Genomic DNA, 19,746 nt, shown 5'->3' on the forward strand with positions numbered 1-19,746 from the left:
CATCCTACATGAGTATGGTATATTTGTTACAATTGATGAACAAGTATCGAAGCATTGCTACTAACCATGGTTAATGGTTTACATTTTGCACTGTATACAAAATGTATCATGTCCTAAAGTACAATTTTTTTTCTTTATTTTTTTACAATTTGTTTTTTATATAAGGAAAGCTCTCATTAATTTCATGGGTCATGGTTCTATCCTGGTCTAGGCATGCAAAGAAATGTCATTTTATGAAACTATCAGACTATAGTAAACTAGTTATGATTAAGTACAAATAGGGTAATCCCCCTTACCTCAATAATCATTTAGTAAAATAAAAACAAGCCACTTTATATATTTTTTTCATGTAAAGCTCTGAAAACCTTTGCTAATACTGCACTTTCTTGTATTTTTATATTACAATTATTACTGAGGAAAGGAAAGCATTTGATAGGTTTTATCTTAGAAATGCTTAAACTTCTGATGTGGCTCACACAGAAAATGACAGATACCAGTATTTTAATTTTCCCAAAAAGGAAACTTGCTCTTGGTAAAATGATCTGACTTAAAGGCAAATATTATCATCTGGCCAAAGTTAAAAATAGAATTTAAATACCTCCTGCTATTCTGTTATTACCTTTTCACGTGATTGATTCAGTAGTATAGGCTAAGTAAACTGTTATGAATAATTAAATTCAATTCAGGTAATAGATTCTTATGGAAGTATGCTTCATCTAGATTTATGTCAAAATAGCTTGCCAGTCAGTTAAAGTACAGTTTTTGATCATATGTTCTGTGTTAGACACTGCACTAGGTATTGGAGGCAAAATGATGAGGCAATACATAATTCCTTCATTTTTATGGAATGTATACAGTGTGATTGGTGACATGTTAGGATTAGTGTAGAGTAGCAGGGAAGAACAGAGGAGTACTTAATTATGACTAGGCAAGCCTTATAGGAAAACTAACACATAAACTGAGACTTGAAGGATAATAGGTAGTTGCCAGGCAAGGGGACAAGTGGAATGTTCTAGGCGGTGAGAATAACAAGTGTGAAGTTTTAGAAACAGGAGGGAGCAGATACTTTACATGAACCAAAGTGAATTGTGTGGTAGGTGTAGAATGTGAATGTCTAGAGAAAATGTTGGAGAAAGAATCAGGGGGAAGCGGACGTGTCTCAACTGATAGAGCATCTGCCTACCATATGGAGGGTCCAGGGTTCAATACCTAGGGCCTCCTGACCTGTGTGGTGAGCCGGTCCATGTGCAATGCTGCCGTGGGCAAGGAGTGCTGTGCCACGCAGGGCACCCTTGCATAGGGGTACCCCACGTGCAAGGCGTGCACCCCGCAGGGAGAGCTGCCCTGCATGAAAAAAGTGCAGCCTGCCCAGGAGTGGCATCACACACACACAGAGCTGATGCAGCAAGATGACGCAACAAAAAGAGACGTAGTTTCCCAGTGCTGCCTGACGATGCAAGCGGACACAGAAGAACACACAACAAATGGACACAGAGCAGACAACGGGGGGAAAAGGGAGAGAAATAAATAAAAATAAGTCTTTAAAAAAAAAAAGGAAAGAAAAAAAAGAATTAGGGACTAGATCATGGTGGTCCTTAAGGAGTTTGGAATTTATAGCGAGCAATGGATAACCATTTCATAAACATATATTTTATATGAGTGTTTGTCATCATCTTAGTAAAATTTATAAACTCCATGACAAGGAGATAGTGTGATTTTAATTTTTAAGTATTTATCTTATAGTTACAAGTAGAGTTTGTTGGTTTATTCACTTATTCATTAAGTATATAATTAGAGTATAATTGATTAATGCAGATATAAATATGGTATGGTCCCTGATCCCCAACAAAATATTATGTTGTTTCTTATAAGTTAGAAGGCATTTCTACCTATTTATTAAATTCAATTAAAATGAGTCTTTTTCTCTGGCATTTGGTTACATGCTATATCTTTGACCAGAAGCTGCATGTATGTCTTACCATTGTTTATTTTCATGACCTGCAATTAAATTTTTCTACTGTAGATAAACGAGTGTACATGACTGTGGCAGTGGATATGGTAGTCACAGAGGTGGTGGAGCCTGTCCGCTTTCTTCTGGAGACAGTAGTTCGTGTGTACCCTGCAAATGAGCGATTTTGGTATTTCAGCAGAAAGACTTTCACTGAGACCTTCTTCATGAGGTTGAAACAGGTAGGAACTTTTGTTCCCTTAATATGCTAAAAAAAAATTTCTTTTTCCCGCTCTTTCTTTTCTAATACCAAGGTAATTCCTTAAGCAGGAATAAAATGTAATAAAATGATATTTCAATTATTTGAATCAGTAGAATATTTTAAATACCCACATCTAGTCAAAGGTTAAAAAAAAACTAATGCAATAATTATGTACATTTTTTCCTAGAAGTCTATAATGTATAGCTGTAATGTATGAATGCATTTAATAAAAGTACTGATTCTGTGTATAAAAGGACTTTTCTGTTACTTAAAGCCAAAAAATGTGGCACAGAAATATCATATATTTATAAAGTTACAATGAAAACATTTCCCACTGATACTTGACTAATTACCACAATTATTTTTATCTGTGATATTAAGTAATCAACATTATATGAATATATTGTGTTATTTCAGTAAGGTTATAAAATTATTATTGAATGAACAAATATAAGGTTTCTGTGACATCCTTAAATTAGACAGTATCAATAGATAAAATACATAATTTTTGTTTGGTAGTGAAGGAATTAGGTAGCAGTGGGAAATAATTTGAATTTTAATAGAAAAAGCTAGTGGCAGTTTTGTGAATCAGGGTAAAATATTCTACTTTAATAAATGCAAATCCTTTGTATGCTGTTTTTGTTGGTACTCCCACTCTCCCAAGTTAAAAATTCTTGTTGCTTCATGTACTGCAATATGTGAAATGTAATATGATTTTAAAAAAGCATCAGTACAGTGAACAAATATAGAAGCACTTATCCATTTGATACTAAAAAACAACAACTCTTGTCATGGCTCATTTAAGATTTGTACATTAGATATTGTGAAATCACTGGTTTCCATCTTAAAATTATTAGAGCTCTGGTTTGATTCAGCTTCTATGATTGCGTGGACTATTTTCTTTCTTTTATTTTTGCATCATATTCTAATGAAGATTATGTGAGCAATATTCCAAATTTAAGTCTCTCTAGCATCTTTTAATATTTTGCTATGAAACCAACCACCCCCCGTCCGCCTGCCTGCCTGCCTGCCAGCCTCCCTTCCTCCCTTCCTCCCTTCCTCTGTTCCTCCCTCCTGCTTCCCTTCCTCCCTTCCTCCCTTCCTTCCTTCCTTCCTTCTTTCCTGGTAGGTTAGTTGTTACGACCATGAAAGGTGCCATTTGTCATTTTGAGTCAAAGGATGGTTCAGAGTTGTACAAGAGTGAACAAAATGAGCTGTATAGAAAATGATTGTCATTTATCTGATGCCATTACATTATTATGATGTGGATTTTACCTGCTAGAGACCTGAGAAAAAGTTGAGCTCTTGCCTAAATTCCAGTACTTCTGTTTACTTGGTGTTCTATTCTTACTTATTTTATAGAGTGTTTTTTGTTTGTTTTGTTTTGGTTTGTTTTTTGGAGGTACTGGAGATTGAACCCAGGATCTTGAACATGGGAAGCAGCCACTCAACCACTGAGCTACACTTGCTTCCCTACAGAGTGGGTTTTAATCATTATTATTTTTCATATTTTAAAAATGGCAAACACTGAGTGATTGTGAGTGGTATCATTAGAATTTTTATAGTAGTAAACCATTTAAAAATATTATAAACCCATTATATATGAATAAAAAAGATTCAGTTAGGTTCACTTTGTAATATTCAGTGCTACTAAAGGTGAGACTAATTTAAATGAATCTTAAATATGAAGAGGATGGTTTCTAAGTTTAGTGCTATAATATATATTCAAGAAGAAAAGTGTGGAAAGCTATAGAAAATGAATTACTGTCTGATCCACATATGGAGGCATACCTGCCCTGAATAGAATTAATAAAAATGAAAAAAATTGCTATCTAGAGAGACTAAACGAATTGTTAAAATTCATATGGATAATAATTGCAAGAGCTGAGTCTACAACTCCTTACCTTAAGCCAGCCTTTGCTGCTATAAGACCAGACTTAAGTTACAGCAAAGACTGGGTTGGTGTGTGATTGTTGTGGTAAAGTCAAGATGTTAGTTTAGACTGGACAACATTGGTAGAAAGAAGAAAGTGGGTGAGCATCTGCTTCCTTGGAAAATTCTAGTACAGGCCATTCTTAATTTAAAGGGTTCAGAGGAGAATCAATTTCAGTTTTTTTTTTCCTTTATAAACTGATTTATATTTGCATTTTATATAAAGGGAATCATACAATGTTGCACAATATGTTTAGTTCATAGTAGCACAATCATATAGTGTTTGTACTTTTGTGTCTGGCTTGCCTCACCCAATATAATGTACTCCAGGTTCATCCATGTTGTCATATGCTTTATGACTTCATTTCTTCTTACAGCTGTGTAATAGTCTATTGTATGAATAAACCAGTTTGTTTATCCATTTAGCAGTTGATGGACTCCTGGATTGTTTCCAACTTTGGCAATCGTGAATAACACCACTATGAACATAGGTGTGTACATGTCTATTCATGTCACTGCTCTCAGTTCTTCTTGGTAAATACCTAGTAGTTGTATTGCAGAGTCATGTGGCAAATCTATATTCACCTTCTTTAGGAAATGCCAAACAGTCCTCCACAGTGGCTGTATCATTATGCATTCCCACCAACAGTGCGTGAGTGTTCTTATCTCTACATCCTCTCCAACACTTGTAGTTAGTTCTCTGTCTTTTTAATAAGGGTCATTCTCATAGGTATGAAATGATATCTCATTGTAGTTTTGTTTTGCATTTCCCTAATCATTAGTGATATTGAACATTTTTTGCCATTTTTATTTCTTCTGTGGACATTTTTTACCCATTTTTGAATTAGGTTATTTGCCTTTTTATTGTTGAGTTGTAACCATCTCTTTATATATCATGGATATTGAACTCTTATCAGATATGTGATTTCCAAATATTTTCTTCCTTTGACTTGGCTGCCTTTTCACCCTTTTTGCAAAGTCCTGTGAGGTGCAACAGTGTTTAATTTTGAGAAGGTCCCGTTTATCTATTTTTTCTTTTGCTGTGGATGCTTTAGGTATAACGTCCAAGAAACCACCACCTACCACTAGATCTTTGAGATGTTTCCCTATATTTTCTTCTAGTAGTCTTATGGTCCTGGCTTTTTTAGGTCTTTGATCCATTTTGAGTTGATTCTTGTTATAGGGAGTGAGATAGGGGTCCCCTTTCATTGTTTTGGTTAATAGATACCTAGTTCTCCCAACACCACTTATTGAAGAGACTGTTTTGTCCCATTAACATGGACTTAGTAGGTTTTTAAAAAACCAGTTGACCGTGGAGGCGAGGGTTCACTTCTGGAGTCTCAGTTCTGTTCCACTGATCAGTGTGTCTTATCTTTATGCCATACCTTGCTGTTTTGACCACTGTAGCTTTGTAATATGCAATATGTAATAAGGTCAGTCAATGAAATTCCTCCCAGGGTCACTCTTCTTTTTTAGAATGCTTTTGGCTGTTGGGTGTACTTTCCCTTCCAAATGAATTTGGTAATTGTCTTTTCTATGTCTGTAAAGTAGGCTGTTGGAATTTTTATTGGTATTGCATTGAATCTATCTAAAAATCATTTCGGGTAGGATTGATGTCTTCACAATATTTAGTCTTCCAATATGTGAACACAGAATATCTTTCCATTTGTTTAGGCCTTCATTGATTTATTTTAGCATTGTTTTGTAGTTTTCTGCATATAGGTCCTATACTTCTTCAGTTAAATTCATTCTTGGGTATTTGAATCTTTTTGTTGCTCTTGTTAATGAAATTTTCCCCCTGATTTTCTCCTCAGATTGTTCAATACTATTGTACAAAAGCATTACTGATTTTGGGATGTTGAGCTTATATCCTACTACTTTGCTGAACTCATTTATTAGCTCAAGTAGCTTTGTGGTAGACATTTTAGAATTTTTAAAATATAGTATCATGTCATCTGCAGATAGTGAGAGTTTTACTTCCTCTTTTCCTATTTGGATGCCTTTAATTTCTTTTTCTTGTCTAATTTCTCTAACTAGAAGTTTTAGTACAATGTTGAATAACAGTGGTGACAGTGGGCAACCTTGTCTTGTTTCTGATCTTAGAGGGAAAGCTTTCAGTGTTAACCTATTGTGTATGATGTTGGCTGTGGATTTTTCTTTTCCTTTTTTAAAAAAATTTCTTTGTCTTTATTTATTTATTTATTTTTTAAAAAGATTTATTTTTATTTATTTAATTCCCCTCCCCTCCCCCAGTTGTCTGTTTTCTGTGTCTTTTTGCTGCGTCTTGTTTCTTTGTCCGCTTCTGTTGTCATCAGCGGCACGGGAAGTGTGGGCGGCGCCATTCCTCCACAGGCTGCTCCCTCCTTTGCGCTGGGCGGCTCTCCTTATGGGTGCACTCCTTGCGCGTGGGGCTCCCCTACGCGGGGGACACCCCTGTGTGGCAGGGCACTCCTTGCGCGCATCAGCACTGCGCATGGGCCAGCTCCACACGGGTCAAGGAGGCCCGGGGCTTGAACCGCGGACCTCCCATGTGGTAGACGGACGCCCTAACCACTGGGCCAAAGTCCGTTTCCCTGTCTTTATTTTTTTAATGTTACATTAAAAAATTATGAGGTCCCAATACGCCCCCCCACCTCCCTCACCCCACTCCTCCCATAACAACAACCTCCTCCAACATCATGGGCCATTCATTGCACTTGGTGAATATATCTCTGAGCATTGCTGCACCACATGGCCAATGGTCCACATTATAGTTTACACTCTCCCCCAGTCCACCCAGTGGGCAATGGGAGGACATACAATGTCCAGTCACTGTCCCTGCAGTACCACCCAGGACAACTCCAAGTCCTGAAAATGCCCCACATCACATCTCTTCTTCCCACTCCCCACCCTCAGCAGCTACTGTGGCCATTTTCTCCATCTCAATGCTACATTTACTTCCATTACTAATCACAGTAGTTACAGATTAGAATATCAGTAATTCCACTCTAATCCATACTCTGTTTCTCCATTCTGTGGGCCCTGGGATGGTTATGTCCACACCACCTCTGTATCGAGAGGGTGCTTAGATTCCACTTCGATGATGGATGCAGTTCTCCTGTTTGCAGTTGTAGGCACTCTTGGCTCCCTGGTGTAGTGGTTGCCTTTCTTCACCTCCCTGTTAGCTGACTGGGCTAAGTCTAATAAACCAGAGGGTAGGAGTTGCAAGTCTGTTGAGGCTCAGGGCCTGGTTATCATATGGACAGTCCAGAGATTCAGGTCCCCTGAGTATACACTATACCGCAGTGCCAGCCCCAGGTCTGGTAAAAGTGACAGGAGAGGCTTGTGAACAAAGATCACATCTGAGTCCAACTTCATCACACTCAGGAACACAAACTCCAAAGTAGGGCCAACTGACATGACACTGAAGTCCATCTGCCATGACCATAGAACTTGTGGGTCTCTGTAGTCCTCAGAAGAACCAGCACCTGGAGTTGTATCAACTTTAGCTGTCTCTGGGACTCTGCTGAGGTGTGTGTAAGGGCCACATCTCTGATGATCTCCTGGCTCCTTTTTGGAGACTCATAGCCATATAAACTCATTTGTCCTTTTCATTTCCCCCTTTTATTCAAGGTCAAAAAGCATTTTTGGGAAACGGACTTTGGCCCAGTGGTTAGGGCGTCCGTCTACCACATGGGAGGTCCGCGGTTCAAACCCCGGGCCTCCTTGACCCGTGTGGAGCTGGCCCATGCGCAGTGCTGATGCACGCAAGGAGTGCCGTGCCATGCAAGGGCGTCCCCGGTGTGGGGGAGCCCCACGCGCAAGGAGTGCGCCCGTGAGGAAAGCCGCCCAGTGTGAAAAGAAAGAGCAGCCTGCCCAGGAATGGCGCCGCCCACACTTCCCGTGCCGCTGACGACAACAGAAGCGGACAAAGAAACAAGACGCAGCAAATAGACACCAAGAACAGACAACCAGGGGAGGGGGGGAAATTAAATAAATAAATAAATCTTTAAAAAAAAAAAAAGGCATTTTTAACTCCTGATATTACAGTAGGCCGAGATATTCTGCTGGTCTGAGTTGACCCTTTTATTCAAGGTTGTTCTCCAGCCACATCATCAACTGGTACTTGGTAGTATTCCCTCAGTGCCAGGGAGGCTCATCCCCGGGAGTCATGTCCAACACTGGGGGGAAGGCAATGCATTTACATGCTGAGTTTGGCTTTGAAACTGGCCACATTTGAGCAACATGGAGGCTCCTAGGATGTAAGTCTTAGGCACCTGCAGCTCTATGCTTAGTTCTTATTTCAGGCAGAGGCTCACAAGCATAGTCATTAGCATCAAGGGCTCCTTGTTGGGGAAGCAGACTTGGCCCAATGGATAGGGCATCCGCCTCCCACATGGGAGGTCCATGGTTCAAACCCTGGGCTTCCTTGACCCGTGTGGAGCTGGACCATGCATAGTGCTGATGTGTGCAAGGAGTGCCATGCCACACAGGGGTGTCTCCCGCATAGGGAGGCCCCAGACACAAGGAATGCACCCCGTAAGGAGAGCTGCCCAGTGTGCAAGAAAGTGCAGCCTGCCCAAGAATGGCGCAGTGCATACAGAGAGCTGCCGCTGTGTGTGTCACAGAAGGACACACAGCGAATGGACACAGAGAGCAGACAACCGGGGGAGGGGAGAGAAATAAATAAAAAATAAATCTTAAAAAAAAAAAAAAGGGGCTCCTTGTTGGACCATACTTACTTATTGGTCTTAGCCACTGCACTCGGGGGATTGTTGCTGTTCCATTAGGGAATGTGACAGAGCTCCCCTGGCCAGGAACTCAGCACTCCCCCAGCCATCGTTCCCAACTGTAACCACTATGAAGATATCCAAACATTTTTATGCACCCCACACATATGCCCTGGAGAACTCCCAACCATGAGCCCCCCACTAATAACACCCCACACTAGTATTCTTTCCCCTCCACCATTGAACCCCTTTGTGGTCTAAAACCTCCCTGAAAATGAAGCCCAATATATTGCCAGGTTCCATTAATAGTAAAATGGAATATAGTGATGGGTTTAAAAGTTAGATATAGAATACATACTAATTTAGAAAAATTAAAGTAAAAATAAATGGGGGTATCAAAAATTAAAAAATGAGAAAGCTTTGTTTTTGATGTTTTGCCTTCCATCACTGCAGTAAGTGTTGCCCTTTATGCACATTGGCAAGACAACTTCTTCCATCTCTTCCTTAGTGTCTACGTCCTTTCTTTCTCTTTTTCTTTTTCTAATTATTAAGCCTTTCTTCACAAAAGTTTTAGACCACAGTAATTAATATATATAATATACGGTACTCTCACATATTCAACATTAGACAATTTGTCCCTTCCCCATCAATAATCTGTATACATGTTCATACTATATTTACTGCAACTGATGTACAGATATTGAGACAATAGCTTTCAAACAAGGTTACACTTGGGTTTACATTGTGATTTATATTCTAGACTATACAATTTTCTAAATTTTTAGTTATCTTATGTTTTACATTATGATCTACATTTTAGCCTATAGGCCCCTATGTATTTTTGGTGTAATTTAACATGTCCTACATCCATCCTTGCATAATCTTGTGGAACACTTCCATTGCCCCACAGTTAAACTGCTTCTACCTATTCAGTATCTCTTTTCCCATCCCCTCAGGGACCACAGTGACAATCACTCTTCAGTGCTTGAAGGGCCATATTCAGAGATACTTGTAACAATATTGAGGGCTTGACATACTCGACTGCCCTAATGCATTGGGAGCCACCATTTCTCTGGAGAGACACAATTCTCTCTATTTGAGAACATCAGTCCTCCCCAGGATGTGGGTATACCTTCACTTTCATTGTGTGTGGAGATCATTGTATCTCCATCCAATGATATAACCCACTATGACAAAATGAGCACTCACACACTACCTAGAAGCCGTCCTGTGTCAGATTCTCCCCTTTAAGCATCTTAAACAGGTAACCTTCCTTATTATATATTTGAAAAAGTTTTCTCAATATTATACTCTCAGCCACATACCTGACAATCTCCCATGTTCATATGTTTCCCCACCCTCCCCTAGTTTCCTGGGCCATACTACCCATCCCCCATCCCTAGCCCCCCCTTAAGCCCACAAAGCCCCACCCAAAGGTATCCCCATGCCCCCATCTTATCCCTTCCCTGTACAAATACTTACCTCCAGCTTATCATAGATTTCACCCAGGTAGGTGTCAGCTCTCAACCTTCCTCTACTCCCCAAATTCCCTTAAGCCCATCATCCGGTCTCTTGCTCTCTGAGGCAGCTTGATTTACCCACTTCATATCACTGAGGTCATGTAGTATATGTCCTTCAATGCCGGGGTTGCTTCACTCAATATAAGGTTCTCAAGATTCATCCATGTTATCACATGTGTTTGTAGTGTATTCATTCTTAAAGCTGAGTAGTATTCCATTGTATGTATATTCCACATTTTATTTATCCATTCACCTGCTGATGGGCATTTGGGTTGATTCCAACTTTAGGCAATGGTGAACAATGCTGCTATGAACATTGGTGTGCATTTATCAGTTTGTGTCCTTGTTTTCAGTTCTACTGGGTATATACCCAGCAATGGAATTGCTGGGTCATATGGTAAATCTATAGCTAGTTTTTTGAGAAACTGCCAAACTGTCCTCCAGAATGGCTGGATCCTTCTGCATTCCCACCACCAGTGGATGAATATTCCCACTCCTCCATATCCTCTCCAGCACTTGTATTCTTCTGTTTTTTTCATAGCTGCCAATCTTATGGGAGTAAGATGGTATCATTGTAGTTTTGATTTGCATTTCCCTAATAGCTAGAGATATGGAGCATTTTTTCATGTGTTGTTTAGCCATTTGTATTTCTTCTTTGGAGAAGTGTCTGTTTAAATCTTTTTCCCATTTTTTAAGTGGGTTGTTTTCCTTTTCAAGATACAGGACTTCTTTATATATGCAGGATATAAGTTTTTTATCAGATATATGGTTACCAAATATTTTCTCCATTGTGTAGGTTCTCTTTTCACTTTCGTGACAAACTCCTTTGAGGTACAGAAGGCTTTAATTTTGAGGAAGTCCCATTTATCTATTTGTTCTTTTGCTGCTGGTGCTTTTGGTGTGACATTCATGAAGCCATTTCTTATTACAAGGTCCTGTAGATGGTTCCCAACATTTGCTTCCCAAAATGTTCATGGTCTTAACTCTTGTATTTAGGTCTTTGATCCATCTTGAGTTGATTTTTGTATAAGGTGTGAGTTGGTAATCTTCTTTCATTCTTTTACATATGGATATCCAGTTCTCCAGGCACCATTTGTTGAATAGGCCATTCTCTTCCAGTTGAGAGGGTTTGGTGGCCTTATCAAATATTATATGACTGTGTATATGGGGATCTATATCAGATCTCTCTGTTTGGTTCCATTGGTCAGTGTGTCTATCCTTGTGCCAATACCGTGCTGTTTTCACTACTGTAGCTTTGTAGTATGTTTTGAAGTCAGGTAGTGTGATTCCTCCAATTTCATTTTTCTTTTTCAATATGTCTTTTGCTATTCGGGGCCTTTTTCCTTTCCAAATAAATTTCATAGCTAATTTTTCTAGTTCATTAAAGAATGCTGTTGTTGATTTTTATTGGGATTGCATTGAATGTGTAGATCAGTTTTGGTCGGATAGACATCTTAATAATATTTAGTCTTCCTATCCATGAACAGGGAATGTTCTTCCATTTATTTAAGTCTTCTTTGATTTCCTTGAACAGTGTTGTCTAGTTTTCTGTGTATAAGTCTTTTACATCTTTAGTTAAATTTATTCCTTGGTATTTGATTTTTTAATTTAATTTTTAATATTGTAAATGGTATTTGTTTCTTGATTTCCTCCTGAGCTTCCTCACTATTGGTGTACAGAAATGCTACTGATGTTTGTGCATTGATCTTATAACCTGCGACTGTACTGAACTCGTTTATGAATTCTAGAACCTGTCTTATAGACTTCTCAGGGTTTTCTATGTATAAGATCATGTCATCTGCAAATAATGAAATTTTCACTTCTTTCTTTCAAATTTGGATGCCTTTTATATCTAGTTTTTGCCTCAATGCTTGAGCAAGTACTTCTAAGACAATGTTAAATAGAAGGGGTGAGTGGGCATCCTTGTCTTGTTCCTGATCTTAGAGGGAAAGATTTTAGGATTTCACCATTGTAAATGATGTTGGCTGTGGGTTTTTCATATATATCCTTTATCATGTTCAGAAAACTTCCTTGTATTCCGATCCTTTGCAGTTAGTTCTTCAATTTTAGCTCTGCTTCTTTTTTGATGTATGAATTTATGGCTATAAATTTTCCTCTCAGTACTGCTTTTGCTGCATCCCCTAAGTTTTGGTATGTTGTGTTATCATTTTCTTTAATTTCAAGGTACTTATTAATTTCTTTTGAGATTTCCTCCTTGACCCAGTGTTTTTCTAAGAGTATGCTGTTTAATTTCCATATCTTGTTGTGAAATCTGGGCCTCTTGCCCTTGCATATTTCCAGATTCACTCCACTGTGGTCAGAGAAATTATTTTGTATGATTTTGATCTTTCTGAATTCATTGAGACTTTCTTTGTGGCCTAGCTTATGGTCTATCTTGGAGAATGATCCATGTGCACTTGAGAAAAATGTATATCCTGCTGTATTTGGGTGTAGTGTTCTGTATATGTCTATTAGCTCCAGCTCCTCTAATATACTGTTCAAAGTTTTTGTTTCTTTATTGATTCTCTTTTGAGATGTTCTGTCCAAAGTTGATAGTAGTTTATTAAAGTCTCCCACTATAGTTGTAGAGGCATCTAATCTTTCACTTAGTTTTTCCAGTGTTTACCTCATGTATTTGGAGGCGCCCTTGTTAGGAGCATAAATGTTTATGATTAATCATTATTCTTGAAAGATTATCCCTTTCACTAATATGTAGTGTCCATTTTTGTATCTCACAATTGTTTTGCATTTAAAGTCTATTTTGTCTGATATTGATATAGCTACTCCTGCCCTTTTTTGGTCATTGTTTGCTTGTAAGATTGTTTTCCAGCCATTAAGTTTCAACCTCCTTGAACCCTGGGTCGAAGATGAGTTTTTTGTAGACAAAATAGATGGGTCATATTTCCTTATCCAATCTTGCAATCTGCGTCTCTTAACAGGTGAGTTTAATCCATTGACATTTAGTGTTATTACTTTCAAGGAATTACTTACATTAGCCTTATTTTTTTTTTTTTTTTTTTTGTTTGTCTTATGTTGTTTGATTTTTTCCCCTCTTTTTGTAGTTTTGGTTGTTCTTACACTCTCCTTCAACTCTGTCTCTTCTGTTTGTTTCTTTCCTCCTGCAGAACTTTCTTTAGTATTTCTTGAATGGCTGGTTTCTTGTTGGCATACTCTCTTAGTTTCTGTTTATCTGTGACTATTTTGAACTTTCCATCATTTTGAATGCTAGCTTTGATGGATAGAGTATTCTTGGTTGGAAATTCTTTTTGTTTAGTACCTTGACTGTATCATACCACTCCCTTCTTGCCTCCATGGTTTCAGATGAGAGGTCAGCACTTAATCTTATGGGGCCTCCCTTGTATGTGATGGTTCTCTTTTCTCTTGCTCCTTTTAGTATTTTCTCTTTGTCTTATGCATTGGATAATTTGACAAGTATATGTCTTGGGGTAGGCCTGTTGGGATTTATGCTGTTTGGGGTGTGTTGTGCTTCCTGGACATGTATATGCATCTCCCTTAATAGGTTTGGGAAGTTTTCAGCCATTATTTCCTCCAACACCCCTTCTGTCCCCTTTCCCTTCTCTTCTCCTTCTGGGATGCCTATAATGCATATGTTTGTGCGTTTTGCATCGTCATTCAGGTCCCTAAGTCCCTGCTGGATTTTTTCTCTTTTTATCGATTAATTCTATCTATTTGATTTCAGATGTACTATCTTCCACATCAGTAATTCTTTCCTCTGCCTCTTCAAATCTGCTGTTATTTGCTGAGAGTATATTTTTGATTTCTTGGATTGTGCTGTTGATTCCCCTCATCTATGTGATCTTTTTGTGCATGATCAAAATTTCTTCTGTATGCTCTCTAAGTGTTTTCTTAGTATGCTTAATCTCTTCCTCCATGTCATTGAATTCGTCCATGATACATGTTTTGAGAGCTTTAATTCATTGTTGAATGTTGCACTTTTCTTCCTGGTTTTCAGTTTGTTCATTGTATTGGGCCATGTTTTCCTGATTATTGGTATAGTCTGTAGTTTTTTGTTGCTGTCTCATCATCATTTTATCTTGTTGGGTTTATTCTGTTGATTATCTTCTTATTCTAGCCTTGGGATTTAATTAGTTGTTTATGTGTGTGTGTTAAGTCTTCTCTTTGTCACTTTTTTCTTCTTATTCTATTTCCTTGTTGTTGTCTAAGTTCCCTCAAAGTTAAATAGTAGGTCCAGAGAAAGCAAAAGGGGTAAGAAAAGAAAAATATAATAGTAGTATTGATAGTGAGTGTTAGCAGGAGATCCATGTGAGATTTAGGAGAATGTATATAGAACTCATGGAAGCTGTGTATAGTTATAACCATAAAAAAGTAGAGTACTTATAATGAGATATTATACTGAATATGGGGAGGAATATACTATGAATTAAAAGTTCAGTATGGTCAGGAGAGACGGAAGAAGAAAAGCAAAGACAATAACAAAGAGTGAATAAATGATAGAAAACAGATTAGAGGTTTTAGAAATAAAAAGTCAGAAATATTGGGGGCTAAACAGAGAGAGGTAGAATGTAAGAGAAACAATAAATGATGGAAGAGAGAATGTTGTAAAGGAAACCGGATAGTGTTGGTAGCCAAAATCAGTACACACAGAAAAGAGATAATTGAAGAAGAGGAAGTACAGCAAATAAGAAATGTTGTCTGCAGCACTAATATAAAAAAAGAAAAAAGGGGGGAAAAAAAGGAGAAAGAAAGAGTGAAGGGAAAAAAAAGCAGAGGGGAAAAAAAAGAGAAAGAAAAAAAGCGTGGTGGATTGGGGGATAAAGAGGAAGAAAAAAACAAGAAAACAAACGAACAAAAAAGACCAGGCAGGGCCCCAGGTAAGGAATCCTCTTTGCAATTGAATAAACTGCTTAGGAGTCTGACCTTCCCCTTTTCTCCCTTCCTCACCTGCTTCTCTCCCAAGGCAGCAGGAAGGGTGCATGATGGCTCCTGTAGGAAATTCAAATGGGTGCCTGGTGAACCAACTCATCTGAGAAAATAATGACTCCTAATTTCTTGATAAAGCTCCCATCCCTTGCCAGGAACCCTAAATATGCTATTGGAAGCCTGTAAAGCACGTCCTACTGTCCCTTTCCCTTAGGTGTGCTACAAGGGGGCTGGTTGATTTTCTGACTCTATCTTCTCGCAGTCCAAGTTTCCTATCCCAGGGCGTTTAGGTAAATTGGGTTCTCTCACCAGATTTGCCTCTTCTCTATTCCTAGGCTCTCCCCAAGTTAGATAATATTTCCTCCAAACTCAGTAAAAAGGGGGGGTCCAGAAAATTGAACCTGCACTCCTTGGCCTCTCTGCACCTGCCACCTAAACTCTCCCACTTCTGGAGTTAGTCTGTGTCCAGGGGGTAGGACAATGCCGGATTAAAATCCAGGAGTGCCGGGCTCGGGAAACAGTGGCCAGGGAGAACGTGAACTTGGTGTATTCAGCATGGGCCGCGTGGGTTCAGGGGACACAGGCTTGGGGTTCATGGGTTTGGGGTACATGGAGCTTGGAAACTCCTCCCCACTACCAGCAGTTCTCAGTGAACCCACGTGTCTTAGCCCTAATGGGGGAGGGATTTACCTTCCCATGGCTTCCATGTTGAGTGTTAGAAACCCACAGTTCTACCTTGAGCAAACACTGATTCTGTTGCAGTCTCTCCAGATTGATGTCCAGACACCTCACGCCCTGCAGGTTCCTGGAACAGCCTGCTCCAGTAGGACTCTGTCACCACACAGCTGGTCTTTTGTAAGAGAGATGATGACGGTGTACTTACTCAGACGCCATCTTGCCCTGCCCTCTGTGGATTTTTCTTATATGCCCTTTTATTATATTAAGGAATTTTCCTGCCATTCCTATCTTTTGAAGTGCTTTTATCAAGAAAGATTGCTGTATTTTGTTGAATGCCTTTTCTATGTCGATTGAGATGATTACGTGATTCTTTCCTTTCAGTTTGTTAATGTAGTATATTATGTTGATTGATTTTCTTATGTTGAATCAGGCTTTCATAGCAGGAATAAATCCCACTTGGGGGAAGCGGATGTGGCTCAACTGATAGAGCCTACCATATTGAGGGTCCAGGGTTCTATACCCAGGGCCTCCTGACCCATGTGATAAGTTGGCCTATGTGCAGTGCTGCCACATGCAAGGAGTGCCATGCCACGCAGGGGTGCCCCAGTGTAGGGGAGCCCCATGCACAAGGAGTATGCTCTGCAAGGAGAGCTGCCCCATGTGAAAAAGAGTGGCACCACACACACACAGAGAACTGATGCAGCAAGATGATGCCAACAACAAAAAAAAGAGACAGTTTCTCAGTGCCGCCTGATAATACATGCAGATGCAGAAGAACACACAGTGAATGGATACAGAGCACACACAGTGAAGGGGAAGGGGAGAGAAACAAATAAATTTCTGAAAAAAAAATCCCACTTGGTCATGATGTTTTGGTCTTATGATATGTCGTTGGATAAAATTTGCAAGTATTTTGTTGAGAATTTTTGCATCTATATTCTTTAGAGAGATTGGTCTGTAATTTCTTGTAGTATCTTTTTTTTTAAGATTTATTTTTTATTTATTTCTCTCCCCTTCCCCCCACCCCTCCAGTTGTCTGCTCTCTGTGTCCAGTTGCTGTGTGTTCTTCTGTGTCTGCTTGCATTCTTGTCAGCCGAGCCAGGAATCTGTGTCTCTTTTTGTTGTGTCATCTTGCTGCATTAGCTCTCCATGTGTGTGGCACCCTCCTGGGCAGGCTGCACTTTTTTTCACGCAGAGTGGCTCTTCTTACAGGGCGCATTCCTTGCATGTGGGGCTCCCCTATGTGGGGACACTGCAGCGTGGCACGGCTCTCCTTGTGTGCATCAGCACTGTGCGTGGGCCAGCTCATCACATGGGTCAGAAGGCCCTGGGTTTGAACCCTGGACGTTCCATGTGGTAGGTGGACGCCCTATCAGTTGAGTCAGATCTACTTCCCTCTTGTAGTATCTTTATCTGGCTTTGGTGTTAGGGTGATGTTGGCTTCATAAAATGTGTTGGGTAATTTTCCCTCCTCTTCAGTTTTTCGGAGGAGTTTAAACAGGATTGGTTTTAATTCTTTTTGAAATGCTTGGTGGAATTCACCTGTGAAGCCTGGACTTTTCTTTGTTGGTAGATTTTTTGATAATGGATTCAATCTCTTTAAATGTGCTGTATATGCAGAGTATCTGGAAGAACTGAAACTGGGTTGTTCCCCAAACAATGGAAATTCCATAGTCCCCTTCCACATGCCTGTTTTTATAACTGCTGCACAGACCTCCGGGTTGCCATCTAGTATGAAATAGAATCATTATGACCTCTGCCTTCATATGCCATCTCTTAGCGAGAGAATCTTCTTTATTTTCCTTGGCAAACAACAATCTGAATCATTTGCAATTTCTTCTTTAACCCACTGTTTATTTAGGAGTGTGTTGTTTAGCCTTCACACGTTTGCAGATTTACCTCTTTCCTGTCTATTATTGAAGTCCAGTTTCATTCCATTATGATCTGAGAAGATGCGATCTTTTTATTTTTACTGAGAGCTGCATTGTGCCCTAACATGTTGTCTGTCCTGGAGAAAGACCCATGGGCCCTTGAGAAGAATGTAGAACCTGCTGAGTTTGGGTGCAGTGATCTGTATATGTTTGTTAGATCTAACTTGTTTTTGTTTCCTACCCGCCTTGTGGCTTTTTGTGTGCTGTCTGCTCTCTGTGTCCATTTGCTGTGCATTCTTCTTCTTCTGATTTATTTCCCCTCCCCCCTTATGGTTTGCTTACTGTCTGTTGTCTGTGTCCATTTGCTGCATGCTTTTCTGTGTTTTTGCTTGTCTCCCTTTTTTGTTGCATCACCTTGCTGAGTCAGCTCTCTGCAGCACTTGCGGGTGAGCCTGCCTTCACAAGGAGGCCCCGGGACGTGAACCCAGGGCCTCCCATATGGTAGATGGGAGCCCAATTGATTGAGCCACAACTGCTTCCCCCAACTTGTTTTTCATATTGTTCAAGTTCTCTGTCTCCTTATTGATCTTCTGTCTAGTTGTTCTATCTAATGATATGAGTGGTGTGTTGAAATCTCCAACGATTATTGTAGAGATGTCTATTTCTTGTTTCAGTTTTTCCAGAATTTTTGTGTCATATATTTTGGGGAACCCTGGTTAGGTGCATAGTTATTTTACTACAATTTCTTCCTGGTGGGTTTCCCTTTTTATTGATAAATAATGGCTTTCTGGATCTCTCATAACATTTTTGTGTTTAAAATCTGTTTTGTCCAATGTTATTATAGCTACCCCTGCTCTTTTTTGTTAATATTTCTATGGAGTATCTTTTTGCAGCCTTTCACTTTCAGCCAGTTTGTATCCCTGGGTATAAGATGAATCTTTTGTAAGCAGCATATGGATTCCTCCTGTTTTTTTATCCATTCTCTCATCCTCTATCTTTTGATTGGGGAATTTAATTCATTCACATTCAATGATGTTACTGTAAATGCATTATTATTTTCACCATTTTACTCTTTGGTTTCATATGTCAAGTCATATATTTTTATTTGTGTTTTTACTCTTTGGTTATCCTTTCTGCTGTTTGTTCTTCTGTACTCTCGTCCAACCCTCTCTCTCCTGTCTTGCTTTCAGGTGTTAAGTCTTTCTTTAATATTTCCTGCAAAGGTGGATTCTTTTTTATAGACTCTCTTAGTTTCTGTTTTTTTGTGAATATTTTATGCTCATCTTCATATTTGAAGGACAATTTTGCCAAATAAAGAATTCTTGGCTGGCAGTTTTTCTCTTTCAGTATTGTAATTGTATCATACCGCTGTCTTCTCACCTCTTATGATTTTTTTTTTCAATAAGAGATGGACTTTTATTTATTTATTTATTTTGGATTTATTTTCTTATTTATTTCTCTTCACCCCCCCAGTTGTCTGCTTTCTGGGTCCATTTGCTGTCTGATTTTCTGTGTCCGCTTGTATTCTTGTCAGCGGCACTCATTTTGTTGCATCATCTTGCTGCTTCAGCTCTCTGTGTGTGCATGGTGCTATTCCTGGGCAGGCTGCACTTTTTTTGCGTGCGGCTCTCCTTACAGAGTGCACTCCTTGTGCGTGGGGCTCCCCTACACGGGGAACATCCCTGCATGGCACAGCATTCTTTGCGTGCATCAGCACTGCATGTGGGTCAGCTCAACACATGGGTCAGAAGGCCCTGGGTTTGAATCTTGGACCTCTCATGAGGTAGGCAGACGCCCTATCTGTTGGGCCAAATCTGCTTCCCTCTTCTGATTTCTGATGAGAAATCTGTGCTAAGACTTACTGGGCATCTCTTGTATATGTATATCTCTTGTATTTCTGCCCTCAGAATTTTCTCTTTATCTT

General features: G+C 39.4%; 1 protein-coding gene across 2 annotated transcripts in view; it reads left to right on the forward strand.

Moving 5' to 3' along the window:
• Positions 1-19,746, forward strand: part of RABGAP1L (RAB GTPase activating protein 1 like) — an 808,684-nt gene that overhangs the window by 167,665 nt on the left and 621,273 nt on the right. For both annotated transcript variants that reach the window (XM_058310154.1, XM_071207578.1), the window contains exon 11: positions 2,024-2,190. In XM_058310154.1, coding sequence (XP_058166137.1) covers positions 2,024-2,190 — 167 coding nt within the window. The remainder of the gene's footprint in view (positions 1-2,023; positions 2,191-19,746) is intronic.

This window comes from Dasypus novemcinctus, chromosome 13, assembly GCF_030445035.2.
Source record: "Dasypus novemcinctus isolate mDasNov1 chromosome 13, mDasNov1.1.hap2, whole genome shotgun sequence".
Lineage (NCBI taxonomy): Eukaryota > Metazoa > Chordata > Mammalia > Cingulata > Dasypodidae > Dasypus > Dasypus novemcinctus.